General features: G+C 43.7%; 1 protein-coding gene across 2 annotated transcripts; it reads left to right on the top strand.

Annotated features, from left to right (window-relative positions):
* Positions 1-1,571: 1,571 nt before the first annotated feature.
* On the top strand, positions 1,572-10,647 carry CRHBP (corticotropin releasing hormone binding protein). 2 transcript variants are annotated; one of them, XM_075019915.1, is made up of 7 exons: positions 1,572-1,699; positions 2,145-2,238; positions 2,876-3,033; positions 5,137-5,347; positions 6,625-6,773; positions 8,136-8,253; positions 9,769-10,647. In XM_075019915.1, exons 1-7 carry the CDS (start codon positions 1,619-1,621, stop codon positions 9,924-9,926), a joined length of 969 nt encoding a protein of 322 aa, XP_074876016.1. In that variant the 5' UTR covers positions 1,572-1,618; the 3' UTR covers positions 9,927-10,647. The 2 variants fall into 2 exon arrangements, with proteins under 2 accessions (XP_074876016.1, XP_074876017.1); XM_075019916.1 differs by lacking the exon at positions 1,572-1,699 and adding an exon at positions 1,834-1,976.
* The last annotated feature ends 9,419 nt before the right edge of the window (positions 10,648-20,066 follow it).

Below are 20,066 nucleotides of genomic sequence, written 5' to 3'. Positions count from 1 at the left end.
TCCAGGGCACTTCCCACCACCCTGATTAACCTCCCAGCCATCCTCTAATGCAGGTTGGGACTAAACCCTGCAGTTTTTCAACAAAACCTGTAATTCCCAAAGAACTTCAATGGACTTCAGATTCCAAACTCCCTTGGATAATCCTCTGATAATCTTTGTCTAAAATCACAGTATTTAAACAATTTAAGGCAAGTACATGAAGATGAATTAATTCAGTCTTGGTTCATGCAGTAATTAACTACTCAGTTCTCCAAAACAGTTTTAACAACCTTTGAATGCAACTTTATGTCAAAGTTCAAAAATAATGTTTTCCTTTTCCTCAGTATTTTTTATGCTCTTGAAACTCACAAAGACATGGCAAATTCACAGAAGTGGCATGCAGATATGGAGCAATATTATAGTTTATATTAAAGTAAACCATAAGAATAAGAATTACAGCATAATAAGGTCAGAGCCACAGGCATATAGACAGAAAAATGTTTATTTGTTGTTCAACCAACAAGTTGGGTGAAACAGCAAGCAAGTATTTTTGTCCACAAGCCCTAACAATGAAATCAGAAGCAGCAAACTTAAAGCTTTGCAAATCTGGATCATATGAATTCTAAGTTTTGCTGAACAAAGTGACAATTTAACAGGGAACCATAGAGCAGAAGGAGACATTAGCAAGAAGCCTGAGATTGTGAAAGGGTAGTTATTGTCTGCAGAGTATTGATGGTTCATTCTGGGTCAGGGGAAAACAAGAGTATACCCTAAAACTAATATCTCTGCTGAGTTCCTGATTTTTAGTACTCTGCAGAATTGTGGATTTTCATTCCCAGGTTCATCTTTTGAAGGTCTTTCTCAGGTGTCCCGTGATGATCAGGGCTGGAACAGTATCAGCTGTTCTGTGGGGAATACACCCTTGGGAACCCCAAGTTTTCCTAATTTCTGTACAAAAGCTGTGTCTGGCAGGGAGAACTGTCTGGTTTTGCCTGTGTACTTGCTACACAGCCCTTGTGCCCCAGGTGCAGGACCTGGAAGCCAGCGGGTCCCCCAGCCCCGGGGGGATGCTGGGCCCAGGCTGCAAGCCTGACTGGGATGCTGGGTACCCACCAGGCCCAGCTGGTGGGAAGCACCTGGCACAGGGGCTGCAGAGAGCTGCATGCCACAGAGCGGCAGGAGGGAGGCAGGGAGTCCTGCGGGTCTGAAATGCCCTGGGACTGGAAAGCAGGAGAAGAGGAGGAGGGAGGGATGCTCCTCGTTCCTTGCTTTGGAGTAACTGGAAATAAACACACCGTGCGAGTGCCCCGGCTGCACAGGGATGGGCTCTCCTCCCCAGAGCTTTTCAGCTCCGCCAGACAGATAAGTAGAAAAGACATCTGCCAGCGAAGGGAGTTCGACCGGCTTGAAAATTTGTGGCTGCGATTTGGACCTTCGTCATGCCCACGTACTGTGTCACTGTGAGAGGAATTCAGTTACCATGGGTTACCCTATCAGTACGGGGACCAAGTGCCTCCCCTCCCAACAGCTCTATAAAAAGAGTCTCTCCAAGATACCCCAGCGGCTCCTGCCTACTGGCACAGACCGGGAAAAACTTGGCCACAGCGAGAGAGGGAGGGCCGCCAGAGGAGGTGTCAGCATGCCGTCTGCTTTCCAGTTTCAGTGCCACTTCGTTCTCATCTTCCTGGCAGCCTCCAGGGGGGAAACCAGATACCTAGAGGTGAGCAATGGGGCTGATGACTAAAGCGCCTCGCTGTGCTTTTAGCTACTGTCTTCTAACTTGTACACCCAGCTTGCGAGCATCATGCTTTTTCCTCCCTCCCCTCCTATTCCCACTCCTCCCGCATTAAACCTACGCCTGGGTAACATTAATGCAACAGTTCCGTCCCCATTCCCTTCCCATTTGTTTATCCTCCCTTTTCTCAAACTTGCATTTTTGCTGAGGATTTAAGAGACTCGCTGTGCACTGTGCTGTGCACTGTGCTCTTCAGTGCCAGGTTTGTTCCCCTCTACTGCAGGTTGGCAGCTTTCTGACTGAGCTCTTCCACAGCTGCACTGTTTCTGGAGGAGGGATTTAATCTGCTGGTGCCTGTTCTTCAGAGGTGCAGGGAGGGGGCTGTATTTCACTTTGTCCCAGCCTCTTCTTGCCCTCTTTCCTTCACCAGGTGAGGGATGCTGGTGAAGATGAGCCCTTCCTACTCCTCAGTGAAGATCTGAAGCGAGAGCTGTCTGCAGGGCAGATCTACCGGCGGTCACTCCGTGAGTTTCTTTGGTGATCTGGTGGGGACCATCAGTGGGTGGGAGAGTCCTGGGGGGAGCTTGGGGCTTAGGGAGGTGAAAGGGGGTATTTCAGAGTGACAGAGCTGCAGGTGTTTTTTGCAAGGTGGGGGAGAAGAAGGACAAAGTGTTAAAATCTCAGAAAAAACGTGGTTGTAGCAGAGGGATCAAACCTCTGAGAAGAGGTTGGGGCTCAGAGTTGAGGGTCCCTAATAATGGGAGAAGGATGAGGATTTTCCACTCGTGTCTGGGCAGGGTCACATCTCCAGGGGATGGGGCAGGTGGAAAAGCTGTGATTAGAAAGAAATCTGAAGGAATGGGGTGTTTGTGCACTTGTGCACATACACACGCAGAGTTTTCTTCTGCTCAGAAATGCTTCGACATGTCATCTCTCCCTGCACCCCCCCATCACACACTTGTCCTCACACCTGCAAGTTACTATTCATACTCCGATGCTCAGCAGGCTCGTAATTGCTTCAAGCTGGGTCTCCTTCTCCTCACCACCAGCCGGGTCTCAGCGTGGGGGTCTCTCCTCGCTCCCCCCCTTCCTGGCGCCGCAGGAGCTGGCACTCCCTCCCGAGCAGGCTGAGGCAGCAGTCCCATGTCTCTGTTTCTGCAGGGTGCATCGACATGCTGAGTATAGAGGGGCAGTTCACCTTCACTGCAGACCAACCACAGCTGCACTGCGCGACCTTCTTCATTGGGGAGCCCGAGGAGCTCATCACAATAGACTACGACTTTGTAAACATTGACTGCCAACGGGGGGATTTCTTGAAGGTAGGAAGCTGGCAAGTCCTGCTGCACTTCCCTTCCCTGCTCTCATCTGATGTGTGAGACATTTGGTACATGTGGAAGGGGCAGGTGAACATGTGTGCGCACGAGCATGTGTGTGGTCTTTTGTGCAGGACAGGCTTTCACAAAGCAGCCGTCTCTGGGACGGCTGTTCCTCCTCCCTGGGGCACTTTGGGTACATCTCCCCCCATCACCACACCCCTAAAGCAAAGTCAGATGCAGGCTGAGGATCCATCTCCAAAACATGGCACTGTCTCTTCTGAACTTTTCCAGGGGCACATCTACTGACTGTCCATACCTGGGAGACAGACTGAAAAGTTTGGTCAGTACAAGCTGAGCCACTCAGCCCCGTTAGGAGGGTTTTCTTATTGCACCATGAATCACACGAGCCCTGCAGATAATGATACAGCTCTCTGAATGGCTGTTGCTGCTCCAGGACCTCCACTCTCAGGTCACTTAGCATCAGCTTATTAATGAATGGATCATTGCAGGCTTTCTTTCAAATGGCCCCACTAGAGCTTTACAGGATGTCAGCTCTGAATAGAAAGAGGTTCCTGACTCAGAGGTGTTTATATTCCAGTGTCAAAAAACTTTACCAGCGCATTTTGCTGGCAGGCAGGAGCGTTGGCAAAGACCTGAGCTCAGTTCAGGAGAGAAGGGGAGCCTTGATGGTCCCTGCCTGCTCCTCTCACTTTGCGCTCTGCCTTCCATGCCGCAGTGTCGGTGCACAGCACAGACACCCCCCTCGCCCGACCAGCGGCAAGCTGAGCTCCGGGGAGGAGGAGGGGGAGAGCTGCCCTTCGGCCCTTTCCTTGTCTTTCTGGGAGAGGTGCTAGCCCCCATCTCGCTTTAGCCTGGGGAAACTTGTCCCTCCATCCCATACCCCTGGCTGGGATCTTTCCCCATGTTGATACAGGGAAGCTGATTTCAGCCTCTTGTGTGTCCAAGGATTTTGTACCTAGACTTACAGCCACTTACGGAGGCTAGAGAAATGCCAAGAGATCTTTGAGGCTTTGTAGAGGTATAGGGATTTCCTTCCTTTGATCATGGGGCCCCCAGTTTCTGCATTATACTATTGTATTTACACAGGCAGCTTTTCCCTGGTGTAATCTGAGCACCCACGTCTCATTACTTCAGAAAACTTACCGTTCTGGCAAATCCAGAGGCTGATCTTGCAGCTTTTCTATGAGGAAGACCCAGACATACTCACATTAGGATTAATCACTGAAGTGATGGCAAGATCCAGTCCTTGGATTTTCAAAGCATTGACTAGAGCACAGAAGGAATTACCTACCCTGTGAGAGCGGCTAGGAGGGAACTGAAACAGCAAGGCAGCAACTGTGCAGCTATACTGGAGTTAATACAGATTTCTAGTTCTGACACATTTCCCTGAAGACATCGAGGGCAAATTGTTGCTATTTTTATTGTGAAGGAAAGATTTGTAGAGGTTGCTGCTTAAGGTCCAGACAAGCAGGCAGCATTTGTTCTGCTTTCTAGTAGTTAGGATGAGCTGAAAGAATAGATGCAGGAGAGAGCAATACCTCTGCCAGTAATTCCTCCCTGAAGCTTTATTGTATTCCAATACCTCTGGAAGGCCTCTGGGGCCATTAATGACAAGCTGCAAAACATGGATGGTGGAAAACTACAGGCCAGATCAATGGACTTAAGGCCCAGAATTTGAGAGGGTGACTTATGTTTCATGTGGCTTCCAAATCAAGCTGATCAAAAACTTCTCTTAGGAACAATGAAATCGCAATAGAAAGAAATAAAAAAAATTATGCAAATGTGATGATGCTGGAGCAAAAAGAGCTGCTTCTCTCAAAAAAGCTCATGAAAATTTTCACCTGAAGGAAATAAAGACAACATTAAAATTTGTATGTATCCCTTTTCTAAATGCAGATTGAAGCTTCAGTAATTAGTTAAATGCTAGGAAACTGATAAATACAAATAATTTTTGTTTTTAGTTGGTGGCTTTGAACAAGCCATCTGGTATCAAAATAAAACAGTGTCTGTAATATTTCATGTTTCTGTTCTCTGCTAACAGAGCAATAAGGAAAAGCCTTGTTTTCAATTATTGAACCCCTGTAGGTATTTGATGGCTGGATACTCAAAGGAGAGAAATTTCCCAGTTCCTTGGACCATCCCCTCCCCACTTCCCAAAGATATGTAGACTTTTGTGAAAGTGGCAATATTCAGAGGAGCATCAGGTCATCGCAGAACGTGGCAATGATCTTCTTCAGGATTCACCAGCCAGGCAATGGTTTTACTGTCACAGTCAAGAAAAACGCCAACCTCTTTCGTAAGTCTGCATTTCATATCATCAAATGGGCTTGCATTTGGGGCAGGAAGTAAAATGTACGTGTGGTTTGCATCAAATTCTCCTGCTGGCATTATCTGCACTGACACAGCTCCAGTAATTCCAGTGGAGGATTTGACTTAGGTTCAGTGTGTGTCTCAAGAAAACAAAAGTAAGTGAAGTGTAAGAGATAACTTAGGCATGGCTTCAATATTCAGGACCAGAAGGCTCTTTCTTTCAAAGAAGTTCTCTTCCAATCTAATGTTGTCATATTCCAGCACATTTGGCTAGAATAAATAGTATTAATTTAGAGAGTTTAACCTTGGTGTTTTCTCGATCTGGATGAATAATTAGGAAAAAATATTTGAAAAAGTTCAACAGCAAAACCAGTATATTGAATAGTTATGTGATAGTTATGAGTGATATATGATCCCCTGCGAGCTGGCAAGGCACAAATAATGGTCACTTGCATCGTTTTTCCAAGAGGGAACAGGACATTTAACAATCATTTTTCAGGCCAGTCTGATTTATCTGCCTCACCATGCAAAGGATGAAGATGACGGCATGTCTGCCCTGCCCTTACTCCAAGCTCTTCAGACACAAGGCTGCAAGCTGGGTCTCCACTCTGGTGTGGCTTCATGCCCGTGGGTGTGATTATTGTGTGCAGCTGCTGGAGGTGGCTTGTGTCCTTCACCAGCCTGCTGAGGCAGCTGCAGGTCTCCTGGTCCACATGCAGGATCCCTTGGGTTGCACATACAGATGATAAGCTACTCCCTTACATAAACCATTAAGTGTGAACTTTAAGGCAAAATCAGCACGTAACTGCTCTAGTTTCAATGGGATGTTTTGCAGGGTAGGGAACTCTGGTGAAGAGGAGCAGAATAGGACTTAGGGGTTTGCTGGCAATATCAGGTGGTAATCAGTCGAAGCTAAACAAAAGCCTGCATCTATATTTAGCCTCCTTCAAACTGGCAAACAGTATGAGCCCTTGACAACATAAGCCCGTGATGTATGGGTTTAGGGTATTAGCTATCCCATTGACGGCTTCATGCTCAAGTTCTGCCAGACCTCATGCTACCTGGTAAGCAATGGGCAGGGAATTTTTAGGAAACAAATGCTATGCAAGAACCCCACAAAACACCATATGCATATTTTTCAGCATTTGGTTGTAACTCTCAGTAATTAAATCATCTGTTCTTTGTTAGTACTGAAAGTACACCATTTTGCTACATGCAGTGATGACTGCACAAGTAACTCTTGTACCTTCTCCTGTGCCCCAGCTTGCAATGTCATTTCTCAGACTCCCTCGGGAAGGTTTACCATGGTCATTCCTCATCAGCACAGAAACTGCAGCTTCTCCATAATCTACCCAGTAGTGATAAAAATATCTGATCTTATCCTGGGACATCTAAACGGCCTCTTTTTAAAGGTGAGTTGTTTGTTTCCTAAGAAATTACTACCATGTGCAGACTTCCTGGGCATGGGAGAGGGAAAGGGGTGAAGCTGGGGTAGCCTGTGGCACTGGCTGCTAAGGCATGTGCGCTCTGGACCATGTGCTTGCATGCTGAGGGCTCTGGTTTCCACCCAGAGATGATACCTGGGTCTGACTCTGTCGTTATTGTCTCTGTAATGTTGCATAGGCAATCAAATCATGTGAAGTACCACTAATGCATGTAAACATTGCTTGCCATAACAAAGGGTAAGAATTTCATTAGAAAGAAAGGAATGCTCTCCTGGAGAGCTGTCTGTATGTATTTAAGCTAATGAAAGCAGCAGCCACTCTGAACAGAGAAAGGAGATGCAGGTCAGATAGTGACGAACTAGCATGGAGAAAATACAAACATATTCACAACTGATTCCCTGCTCAGCATGCTGAGCACCCTCTGCTCCATCTGCTCTGATGCACAGCATGGGGCTGGGGTTTGGCCACAGCATTTGGTGCTTGGTGCTTGGACAGGAGAGGACAAGAGCTGTTGGTGGGACCCTGTGCCTGGGAGGTCTAAGAAGGTGCAAATTCCAAAATATCCTGAAGGATAGGAGCAAGAAAGTTTGTTTTCTGCTGCCAGTAAGACTGGCAGCCTAGGTCCTTCACAGGGACTGGTAGTGTGGGAGAAAACCAGGCTTTGTGAGATGGGCGAGTGGACTTATTCAGCAGTAGGCAGAAAAGGGACAACAGTAGGAGGACGATAAAGAAATCAGGCACTTAAATAGCAGCATATAGGTGACAGCCCAAAAGTGTACAAGGTGTCCATGCAAGATGTTTTTCCAAATAGCATTAATTTTCAGGAAAAGAACACTATGGGTCTAATATACAGCCATTGTCATCATACAAAACTACTCTTTTGGTCAATTCTTACTTAAATTATATTTTGCCTGAATAGGACATTTTAACAACACTTATTGCTTAGGAATAAGTATGGTATAGTGGAACTTAAGTTCCTGCCTGCCAGCTGAGTATGGGCACATGTGCAGCCCATGTCTGTATTAATTTGATTATATGTCTAAGCATCCAGAATCAGATTGCTTATCTGCATTATAAGCAGCTGAATCAACACTTTAACTACTTGTCAGTAATTTACAGAGCCTACTTAGGTCTTTCTTTGGAATCCCTTAAGGAAATTAACCGACTAATGTCAAATTGAAGTAGTACTGCTCAGGATGAGAACAGCCTGATTTCTCACAGGTTTGAGCACAGAGGACGTTTAAAACCTACTGTTGGCTGCAATCATGTCTAGAGAATGCTACCTTTTGAAGATAAATGATGATTAACTTTTAATCTCTGTCTTTTTAGAAACCATCAGCAGGCTGTGCAGGAGTGGGAGATTTTGTAGAGCTGCTAGGAGGAACTGGCTTAGACCCATCCAAGATGTTTCCACTAGCTGATCTCTGTCACTCCTTTCATGGGTCTGGTAAGAACTCCTTCTTCCACTTACCTCCATGTGATAAAATAATTAACCAGAGGGAGTTGTGCAGAGCCCCCCCAAACCTGGATTTCCTGCTAGACTGGTGAACTTCACATGTAGCAGAACATGAGAGCTAAAGCTATTTGAGCCCGCGGCTGGGCTGGGTGATACAGCACACCTACGACCACCTTCACTTGCCCCTGCAGTAATCATTATAACAAGGTTAAGTTCTACATATTTTTAAAATGCTTGTCCTATGACACACACAATTATTAGAATGTCAACAGATAAATGAGCCTGGAAATTCATAACGAATGAAGGCATAGTGGTTACATTTTCAGTTAAGGAGTTTTTTCTTACTTACTCAGTGTTTCCAAAGACTCCTTTTCTGCTGTAGGAGTAACACATAACACACCAAAAGCCTCAGAGATCCCTCTCTCTGCTTTAAAGCCTGGAGGAGCTCTGAACCTGTTTTACTATAGTGCCAGGTCAGTGACCTCTTTCTCCCCATAAAAATAAGAATTCCCAGTTTCCCTAATATTCAATACAGCAGAGTATGAAGTGTTGCAATGATGTGACAGACTAGCCCCTGTGGCAAACGGGTCGTACGTCGGGACTATGGACAGGTGCACTGGAGAAGTGGCATTTCGACAAGGCTGGAAATGCCAGGCATTTCACCCCTGTGGTCTTCCTTGCCTTTCGTCACACTGCAATTTAATGGTCCAGGCACTGTTCAAAGCTTTAACTGGCAAGCGCTTGTGCTGAGTGAATACTGAGCACTGCTATGAGATTAAAATGTGCTTTCCTTGTGGTGTGAAGGAAGGGAAATCCTATCTCGGCAGTCCCACTCTCCCAATGGCCACCTTTCTCCTCCAACTAGGAAGGTGCTGCAAGTTCCCCAAATGAAACAGGCTTTGCCAAACCCCCGCTCAAATGGCTCATCCAAAGAAGTCGTTAGTGATATACTTGATTTCCCCCAAAGCGAGACCATATGTTGGGCACTGCCCTTTGATTTTGTCACAGTGGGACTTTCACATGTCTTTATTACTGTGAAGAACCTCCTTACACACAAAACCACTCATCCCTCTATGAGTGGTTTCATTTCAATACATTTCAATATTGTTAATTTTGGATATCTCAAGGACAGGGTGCCATTACCCTTACTCAACGCTTATGTTATCTAACAGTAGCATACCTTCCCAAGTGCAAACAAGTACAGACTTCTGTGTCATGTCTATGTGTAGGTGAGACTGCAGGTCTCAGTGAGTGGCATTTGCATGAGTAAAGGTTACAACACTTGATTAAATATTGAAGCCATTGTAAAGTAAAACTAACAAGTACAGAAGAAAGTATTTAGTCAGCAATACCACCACTGGTTTGTCATTACTACATGCAAATATGCTTTGTTTCCAAAATTGTAGGTATCTGTGCTTTGTAATTCCCAACATTATATATTTCTTTTCCCTCTCTCTCATATAACTGTATCTTTATATCTCCTCTATATCTTTTTTCCCTAACTAGCGCAAATGAAGATTGGCTGTGACAATACCGTGCTGCGAATGGTCTCCAGCGGCAAACACATCAACCGTGTGACATTTGAGTATCATCAGCTTGATCTGCAGGAAACAGAAAGCAGAAAGGAGAACAGCATTGAGGAATTCTGCTTTCCTAGTATCTGAGAAACCAGGTCACACAGTTTCACATACCTAATGAAAATGAGGTTCTGGTGAATTAAAATAATGCATTTTTCCTTTAAACAGCTGGTATTATTGAGTCTTTCTATGGTACAAGCATATTTCTTTTTTCATACAAATCAGCCATTCCCATGAGCAAGCAGGAAAAAGCAACAATTCTATTAATTTTTGTTATTATCATAATATTTTTTTCTGCAGTATTTAAGCTCATTTACCTAATCCAAAATCAATAGCAAGAACAGAAGGCTATGTTTCCCATATAAATATTATTAGGAAGACAGACACAAACCCTCTGGGTATCCAGTCTGAGGACATATGAAACCCACAATAAGTATAAACTTAATGCAGCAACTTTATCCTTTTATATCAGCTACAAACTAAAAAATCAGATGGTGGCATACACTTCCATTTTTGTAAGAGGAAACCCAACATTAGTGTCTGTAAAAACTACTGGTTTGTTTATGACTATAAATGTCCTATTTATTTCTAATGACATGTTTTTAATAAAAATTTATAGCATGGAAATTCCTTACACAAATCCAAACATAAATAAATACATTCAAAGAGTTGGCAAAACGTTTTTATGTTGTATTTTTCTGAAGAGCTCTTTTAACATTCTGGTTAAACCTCCTAAGTCTTGTGCAGTTTTCTGGAAGTGATAATTTTGAACATATGTTGCTGTAAAACCGTGGACTATTAAAGTAACATTATGGGCAGAAACTTGGTTTGCCAATGTTGCATACACCTTCACATGCAGTACATTCCAGCTGCACACTTACTGGCAGCTTCCCTGTTCAAGGTTTTTGGTTAGGTGTCCTGCTGACCCGTGGAGGCAAGGATATACAAATATAGATTAATTTTTTCCAGGCCTTTGGTGACCCAGAAGAGGAGCGTAAGCCTGGAGACCTCTAGGAAGCACAGCGCAGCAGAGGACCAGAGGACCAGAGTTGTGTCCTAGCTCAGAGGAAGGCACATGGACTAATTCATATGTTTTCTGGGAGTGCTATCTGACAATAACAAGTGCAAACTGTTCCTCTTCCGATGTTCAATTAACGGTCAATACTGACTAATCCAGCTGCGTGCCTGAGATCTTCAGCATTGATTTCTGGCTCTGAATCTCATAGTCAGTCACAAGACACATCAAGTGTTTTAAGTAATCAGCAGCTCCGACGTTAATCCCCCCCCAGCTGAAGTGAGTGAAAACTACAGGATGCCTCAGACTCTCCCTCTGTAGGGTTTTGGGAGTCCAGTTTTGGTGACTGACTTACGAACAGAGGGATGTGTTTGGCAGCCTGGTCAGACTTGTGTGAGCTCATCCACCCTGCAGGGCTGTGTTTATGGAAAGGGTGGGGATTGTGGGAATGCTTCACTTTGTTCCAAAAAAAATCAGACCCACCGTGGGCTTCCTGGGCCCCCGGTGTGGTCCTGGCAGTGCTGGCATGGCCACCACGCACCAGAGACATCGAATCAGAGGAAAAAAATCAGGACTCAGTGAAAAAGCTTTTTCCCTGGGAAAATTTGCAGTGACAGAGGATCTCTGCCCCCAACATCCCAGTCAGCTCATTCTTCCTGGGTTCCTATCACTGTGAGGGTGGCCCTAACTGCGTTCAGCCCCACTAGCCTTTCCTGGGCACCCTTCAGTCAACCAGGGCAGGTTTCTGGGCTGGGCAGTTTGGGAACAAGCTCACGGGCTCCCATATCAGACCGTACCTATCCACATGCCTACCTCCAAATTGGGGAGAGGTGGAGGTCTTTAAAATGCTGCTTCCTGGTCACTAAGAAACACAGGAGGAGCTGAAACATCAACGGATTCCAGGTCCAACAGCTCAGGACTAGAACAACAGTGAAGATAAATTCACAATCTCTTGCTTAATGCAGTTTCATAGTGGGATTTCCCAACTTTCAGCTTTGTGTGGTACCTTTTTTCCAATCCTAACATGACTTAAATACCTCCAAAACACCAAGGCCTTATAGAAAAGATACTTAAAGTTCAGAGATTTGACATTTCTCCTTCCATAGTATACAGAAGTGGACTCTATTACTACAAAAACTTATAGATGAAGGAGAATGAAAAACAACACTCTGCATAGGACAGCACTATATTGCTATTGCTCCATGCATAATACTTGAGTACATAGTGGTTTTCCTAGAACCAGTTGTCACTTCACCTACTCCTTTTAATCAACATAATTTTAGACAGCACCGTCAATGACATCACTCCGCCCTGTTGCCTGTCTTGGAAAAACTCAGACCCCAGCCAGCTAGGCATTCTTTGGTCTGTGCTTTAAACTCTACCTCATGCAGTAAATCAATAGTCACTTCAATCTGTGTACCTGTATTTATGGAAGGCCTCGTCATTTCAGGAGTTGCAGAACTTCAGTCAAAAGAAGTCAGCTCATAGATGTCAAATGTCACAACTCCTCCAGGGTTTAGTTCTAGAAAAATAAGGAAATAAGTATCCTTGTGAATGAAAAAAACCAAGGCAATAAAAGCACTGCAAGGAGGAAAAAAACCCAACCCAAAACAAAAAAGCACCCCAAATCAAAAAGACCCAAACAAACAGCTGAAAGTTTGTAAAAGGAAAAATAAGAAAGAATACAAAATATCTGAATAACATGAATATCTGTTGAAAGAAGCAAGAAAAGAACTTATCAGTTAACAAGGTTGTAGCCTGGAGGCTTACAAGAGCTGGAAAGCCTCCTAAGAATTAAAAAAAAAAATCAAGCTCCTAACAATAAAAATGGACCGAAAGTCTTTGAAGAGGCACTGTTTGGAAATGTTGGCTGTCAGAAGAAATTGTATGTCCAACATTTAGACACCCTGACATCTGTCATTGTAGGCAAAATCACCAAAACTCACAATTAACATTAAAACCCACAAAATTGTCAGGAGATGTGAGATACAGGCTTAGTGCAGACTTTGATGTCCAAGAATGAACTATTTCTCTTCATCTTTTTGATTTGGCATCACCACTGTCTTTCCCCTAAAGAAGTGATGTAAAAGGTGGCATGATACCACAACAGCACTACACAGCATAGAAGCAGCAAGCTACATTTAGAAAGAAAACCACTGAGCTTGAACTGATGGGTCAGCCGACACTCAAGCAATGACTGAAAAACTCTTCAGTACCACAAAAACCACAAAGGAACCTAGGGTTAAAAATTGTTGTTTGCAGGGAAAGGGGAAAATCAGCAATTCTTACTGGAGTCTCAACCTTGGAAGACAGAAGGATACAGGACATGAATCACCTGCATTTCTGTACTAACATGAAATCCAGGGTGGCTGTTCAGAAAAAATAATGTAGTGAGTTGCCCAGAGGGAGGCTGAATTTCCCACCTTAATTAAGATATAATTATTAAAAGCCTTCTACTTTAAGACCATGCAGTAAATCTTCAGCTTAAATGTTATTTCCATCTTTACCAGGTATAAATGAAATAAATTAATAACAGTTGCAGAGATTCATTGGAGAGTGGTAAGTCTTTGTCATTGAAACATCCCAGAAGAGAAGATGGAAATACTCTGGAGGTAGTGTGAAAAAAGCTAGAGCACCTGTCCCGGTAGAAGTGCCCCTGGGCGTTTGAAAGAATCAGTCATCTGAAATAATGTTTATCAAGAGTCTTCTGGCAATGGAAAGGGGAACACTTTCATGGGACCTACCAGTGTAGAGCATCTTAATACAGGAATAGATACAGACTCATTCAAGATTTTGGGGATTTTTAAGAGCAAAAAAAACTGTTCAGGAGTTAACAATTATTTTCAATAAGTAAAGGTGCCATATAAATATTTTATTAAAATCAGAATTGCTGCCTTTGGAGGTAAAAATTCAACAGAACAATTGTAACTTAGAAAGACTGATGATAGTAAGATATTACAATGATTTCTTGTTTTGTGAGGTGACCATCTGTTCCCAAAATTAGATTCTATGTTCTTAAAGTAGTGACAAAATATCACAGACTTCTTGGCAGTAATTTGCAACTCCCCATAACAATATGCAATATTTTTTTAAGTTAGAGTGCTAACTTAAAACTAATATTGATTTTTATCTTTCATGACTGACGATAAAAATAAGTGCTCAGACAAAGACAAGTGTGGTTTTTCTGAATGGTGTCTAAACAACTTTTAAAACATTTTCTAAATATCTGCTCTGCTAACATTAATTCTACCAAATCGTACCCTGCTTTCTCTGTGGTGGAGTTTTGATCAATAGTTAGAAAGAAGTCACCCAGAGACTGAATAGTAAGGAAAGTAGATTTGCAGAATGCACTAGGTGCTTCATCATATAATCTGCTTCCCACTGAATATCTACTCCTGCAAATTTAAAATACATCTCCAGGGCCATCACACTGCACTGGCTTCACATGCTGAGTGGATTTTATGCTACCTATGGGAACCACATTATTTTGTGCGCATAGGGTACAAAAGACTCTGAACTCCATTATCCCTCACTGGAATATATGCAGCACAAGTTATGTAACAGGGACCAAAGTAATTTTTAAGAGCTTAAAGAAATTTCACTTGCCTTCATGAAATGCACACTTCTTAGAACCTCAAAGCTGTACTTACTCAGTTCTAAACACAAGCTAAATTATACTTCAAGGAAGTGATTCATTATAGTCATTTTTATTCAGAGCCTCATTACTTCTGGTATCTGAGTAACTTTCTTGTTGATAAATTGACACAGTTTTCACTTTTTTCCCCACTTTGCTTCTTATCTCTAAAGATCAGCAACAACTAATCATAGCAACTATGGATTTTGTACGCACATCATTTCCTATTAAAGGAAACGCAGTGTATTACACGTGAGTCACTACAAAATGAAAAGTTTTCATTATCTGTTCTTTTGAATAAAATTGATATTCATGGTACCGTGCTGCTGCAAATTGCCATCAAACCATCAATTACAGTGTTGACTAATAGTTTTTTTATAACTTTGCCCCTCAACAGGAAAGCAAGCAGTTTTATAACCAGAATTTGCCTTTTGTCTATGCACTGGTATGCAGTGCCCGTCATCAGGACTCACACAGCATTTTGAATGACCCAAGCAAGTCCTTCAGGTCAAGCACATAATGTCTGTTTCATGCAGGAGACATTGCTCACAGATGTCCCATCACTCAAACTCCCACCCTGGGGCTGGTGGGTGGAGGTTCCCCAAAGCAGCATGGTGCTTGGCAGCACCACCTTCTGCCAGGAGCTGAGACCCCCCCAGAGCTGGAGGAGAAACATCTTCTGGCCTTCAAGCTCAGAGGCACAGTCCCTCATCTCTCCTCCTTCCCTGCTGTCACATCCCTGGCTCTGCCTTCCCCAGGCTCCTGGAGCCCCATGGCAGGAGACTACAGCGTTACAGCCTCCTGCTCCGCAGTGCTCCTGGGGAGTCTGAGCAAATTGTCAAGCAAGGGCAATCTCAGTTCCTCTCCCATGGGAGATGACCAGGCTGAGCCTCCCCCTGCCCTGGAACACTTCCCACTGCTGGTGGTGAGGACGTGCTTGGGGAGGGGTCTCCTTTGTGCATGAGAGCAATAGAAGCTGCCCTATCATCCAGTCTGGCCATCAGGGCCCTCTGGCCACTGCACATACCTTGGACACATGCAGCTACAGGCAGGTGCTGGCATATATTTAAATAAAACATTATGGAGAGCGCAGTTATTAAAACAATCTGAGGCAATAGTAAAGGGTATGACTGAGTATTTATCACACAACAAAAATTAAAATTATAGAATCATCACAATGGCAGGTGATAAAAGACCATAATAATTTGTCTGAAGAACAATTATTCTGTCTTTGGAAAATTCAGCTTTAATTAACTGACAGATATCGGCAAATACCTCCAGCACAATAGAGCTGGCTGAACTCAGACAGAAAAGCTGGGTGATGATGACTCCTTCTAACATCTTGTTCAGATGTCAGAGCTTCAATTAGGCTGATGGAAGAACTTGCTGAGAGTCTCAGTTGATCCTACCTTGCTACCCCCGGTCCCAAACCACTTCTGGCGGTGAGAAGTCGCATGAGCTGCCTGGCCCAACAGGAGCTGGAGACATGCATCCCCACAACCTGCAGCTGCCACCAACTGCAAGTTAAACCAGGCAGCTCTTGACATCAGAAGTAGCTGCACATGGATTTTGCAGATCCCAAAAAGCCTTTCAGTATGGAGCTGGGTGTGTGGGGAAACAATTAAAACCTAACCTCTCTGAGAATGTTTACCAAGCCTTTTGAATTAGGAAGTCTTTGTTTACAAGGAAAAGATACTCTTCCAATGAGTTTTGAGGGCCCAAGGACTACATCCAGCAGACAACACAACAAGCAGGTTCAAAACACTTTGTTGTAGCTTCTGGGAGAGTACTACAAGACATGACAAAATGAGCAACATCTCTAAGTAGCTCTTGGTTTCAATCCCCCTCAAATGTAGATGCTGTAGTAAACTGAGCTTTAACCTGGGCACCTCTTGTAGGAGGTGTGAACACAGACCCAAGTTTCTGGTTTCTCTTAAAAATATTCTGGTTTGGAAAGCTGGCTCTTTTGCAAGGCAAAGGAGATTGATAACACTTGCTTCTAACTCTGCCATAATTTAATTAAAGTTACAGTAAATTCTCCTTCAGTCCCACCAGATACAACAATTAACTGGAAGCCAAAATGAAGTGTTCCAAATGAAGAGATAATCAAATGGGGTCTCCAACTGTTTAAGCAACCAAGCTCCAGCCTCACTTTTAGGAATGTGTAGGCAGTTTCTTATCATACAAAAGATCCTGTGTCTTCATGCTGCTGCAAGATCCTGCGTTGCTGAAGCTTTGAAAGAAGCAAAATTACTGGCATTACTGGTAAAAAAAGACTCCTATTAAAGTACACTGGATTCCTTTAAGTAGGGTAGATGATGAAAACTAGAAAAGACCAGCTCAGAGGCAGGAAAAGTTGGATCCTCAAAATAAGAGGCAGAGAAGAAGTAAATCTGAGAAGATTTACAGAGCCATCCCTGCATAATAGAGTCCATTCTTAATGCAGCTGACACACACATTTATTATCTCATTACATCAAGACATGTAGCTATCTTTGGAAGAAGATTGGTTTTGGCTCATCCATTTCTCACTATAGCAGTATCAGCCCTACCTGTCTGAATAGAATATTTTTTTATGTTTGAAATAGAATTCTTCACAAAACATGGAAATTGCTGTGTGTTTGCTATCATAATTTGGTTGGTTTGAACACAGATAATGGAGATTACAAAAATAAGAAAGCTGCTCATTCTCAGCCCATCGGAGCTGTCAATCTCTACAGTCAGTGGACAGTATAATTTTCTGGGGAGCTGAGGATGCAGTGGAAATGCTGTTTAGATGATCCAATCTAAAATGAAGAATGAGCTAGACTGAATCCTGGGGGATTTGCACGAGTGGTTTTAGCTTGTTCTTATTCCAAACCAGCTTAATTCAGGAACGTGATCCATCAGAGTTTGTTCCCATCTCTTGGCTTTTTTGGACAGTTGTTCTTACTGTCTTAGCAGGGAAAAGTGGAGCAGGAGGGGAAAGTTCTGGCAAGCGTGTATTTGCACACTTTGCAGAGGACACATCAAAGTCAAGTAGACTTTGGAGCCTGCATTGCATCAAATGCAAAAGGAAAATCAACGGGAAAAGACCAGGCTGGTTCATCATAACCCACGGGTATGACTATATTACTACACAGATGCAGGAGACCCCATCATTGAAAACCTAGCAGTTCTCCCAGTGACTTTAAAACAACTGTCACAAAAACTGGAGCGCTCCTTAATTCTGGATAACAAGATCTCACAAATAGATCACACATATGCTCATGTTTCTTGTACAACTGATTAATTGCTATACACAATCAGTTATTGATTACTAGTGGATTAACTACTAATTCCTATACAACTTACTATTAATTGCTGATATTTTTCATATTGGGGTATAGTTTCTCTGATGTTTTCTAATTCACAGAGGTGTAATACAGTATGCAGCAAGCTTGCAAAACTCAAAACTGGAGTAAAACTAAAAGGGTAACTTCACCAAAAAAACAAAAGCAGACACCACAGTTAAACTAGCATGTGTTTGCCATAAACACAAGAGAGGAGCCGCCTGATCTAGCCAGCAGAGTGCCTGCTGTGTGCAGATTGTATACTGGTAAATGGATGGGGCCAGTGCAGTCTGCCTGGAGGATTCAACCCAGCAAGTTGCAGTCGGCCGGTGCAGCTCCGGTGGATCCCTGCCTCCACCTCCCCTCCACCCCACGGGCTTCGGCATGGGACCCCAGAAAGAACTGAGTCAGACAGCGGGACTCATTTCCAAAAAAAACCTCATAGACACCTGGGCCAAAGAGCATGGCGTTGAGTGGGTGTATCATATCCCCTATCATACACGAGCCTCTGGGAAAATCAAACGATATAATGGACTGTTAAAGACTACACTGAGAGCCATGGGTGCTGGGACATTCAAACATTGGGTTGCATGTTTAGCGAAAGCCACCTGGTTAATCAACACTAGGGGATCTGCCAATCAAGCTGGCCCTGCCCAATCAGAACTTTTACATACTGTAGAAGGGGATAAAGTCCCTGTAGTGCACATGAAGAATATGTTAGGGAAGACAGTCTGGGTTACTCCTGCCTCAGGCAAAGGTAAACCCATTTGTGGGATAGCTTTTGCTCAAGGGCCTGGGTGCACTTGGTAAGTGATGCAAAAAGATGGCGAATTCCAATGTGTGCCTTAAGGGGATTTGATTTTAGGTAACAATAGCCAGAATTAAAATGTATGATGCTAGTTTCTATATAACCCTGCTACTACATGTTATCATTACTATAATTGTTATATGCTATATCCATAGTATTACAGCAAGAATCACTTAGATCAAGCAAGAATGAACTTTGATAAAACTGAGCAAAGTGCAGTAGTGGTGGAACCAGAACTGACTTCTGAGTGCAACAATCCAACGGTGCACACCATCCTCCTGCTGTGTCCCATGTCACCCACTTGCCATACCGCACTGAAGCCTGATCCTGCTCTGCCGACTGGGAGGACACTGCATCATCCTTCCTGCCCAGAAAGGCTGGTATAAGGGATGGACACCAAAGTCAGGGACTAAATGAACTCAATGACCATTTTATAAACATGGCCCATAAACTAAGGGAATGATATCTCTGTGTGTATATACATATATATCTCTCTACATATATATCTCAAAGGACAGAAAAGGTGATGATGATTAGGATGTAATGGAGAATATGGGAACTGAGCATGATGTAAATGGTATAGCATAAGGGGTCCTGGTTTTGGCTGGGATAGGGTTAACTGTCTTCCTAGTAGCTGGTATAGTGCTGTTTTGGGTTCAGTATGAGAAGAATGTTGACAACACACTGATGTTTTCAGTTGTTGCTAAGTAGTGTTTAGCCTAAAGTAAAGGATTTTTCAGCTTCTCAAGCCCAGCCAGCAGGAAGGCTGGAGAAGCACAAGAAGTTGGGAAACGACACAGCCAGAACACAGCCAGGACACCCAAACTGGTCAAAGGGGTATTCCATACCATATGATGTCATGCCCAGTATATAAACTGGGGGGAGTGGAGGTGGGGTCAATTGCCACCCAGGAACTAACTGGGCATCAGTTTGTGGGTGGCGAGCAATTGCATTGTGCATGACTTGTATATTCCAAGCCTTTTATTATTATTATTGTAATTTTATTATTTTTATTATTATCATAATTAGTTTCTTCCTTTCTGTTCTATTAAACTGTTCTTATCTCAACCCACTAATTTTACTCTTTTTTCCAATTCTCTCCCCCATCCCACTGGGGGTGGGAGGGGAGTGAGTGACCAGCTGCATGGTGCTTAGTTGCTGGCTGGGATTAAACCACATCAAAACTCCAGCAGAACATCAGCAGGGGAGACTAGTGGGAAGGTTCATGGTGGAGCGGGGAAAGAGGGCATCACAGCCACAGAGACATCCTGATTCTTCATTTAAGAGAAAGTGGAGCCTTTACCTTCAGTGCAATGGGGTCAGGTGCAAATGCCAGCCCCTTGCTGGGAGCCTTGCAGAGGGGCCTGGACCCACAGATGACAGCTGTGTGCTCACTGCGGTCTCCAGCCTTACATCATTATTCTGATTAGAGAGGACCTCAACAGATCAGCTGGCGATTG

Source organism: Buteo buteo, chromosome Z, assembly GCF_964188355.1.
Source record: "Buteo buteo chromosome Z, bButBut1.hap1.1, whole genome shotgun sequence".
In the NCBI taxonomy this organism is placed as follows: domain Eukaryota; kingdom Metazoa; phylum Chordata; class Aves; order Accipitriformes; family Accipitridae; genus Buteo; species Buteo buteo.
Note: the sequence above shows the minus strand (reverse complement) of the source record. Positions and strands in the feature narration are given on the sequence as shown.

What these genes read in the sequence shown, in the direction of transcription:
- CRHBP (XM_075019915.1), top strand. Translation starts at nt 1,619, where the DNA reads ATGCCGTCTGCTTTCCAGTTTCAGTGCCACTTCGTTCTCATCTTCCTG. An exon ending in AACGGGGGGATTTCTTGAAG is followed by an intron (nt 3,034 to 5,136) that starts GTAGGAAGCTGG and finishes GAACCCCTGTAG; the next exon opens with GTATTTGATGGCTGGATACT. An exon ending in GAAAAACGCCAACCTCTTTC is followed by an intron (nt 5,348 to 6,624) that starts GTAAGTCTGCAT and finishes CCTGTGCCCCAG; the next exon opens with CTTGCAATGTCATTTCTCAG.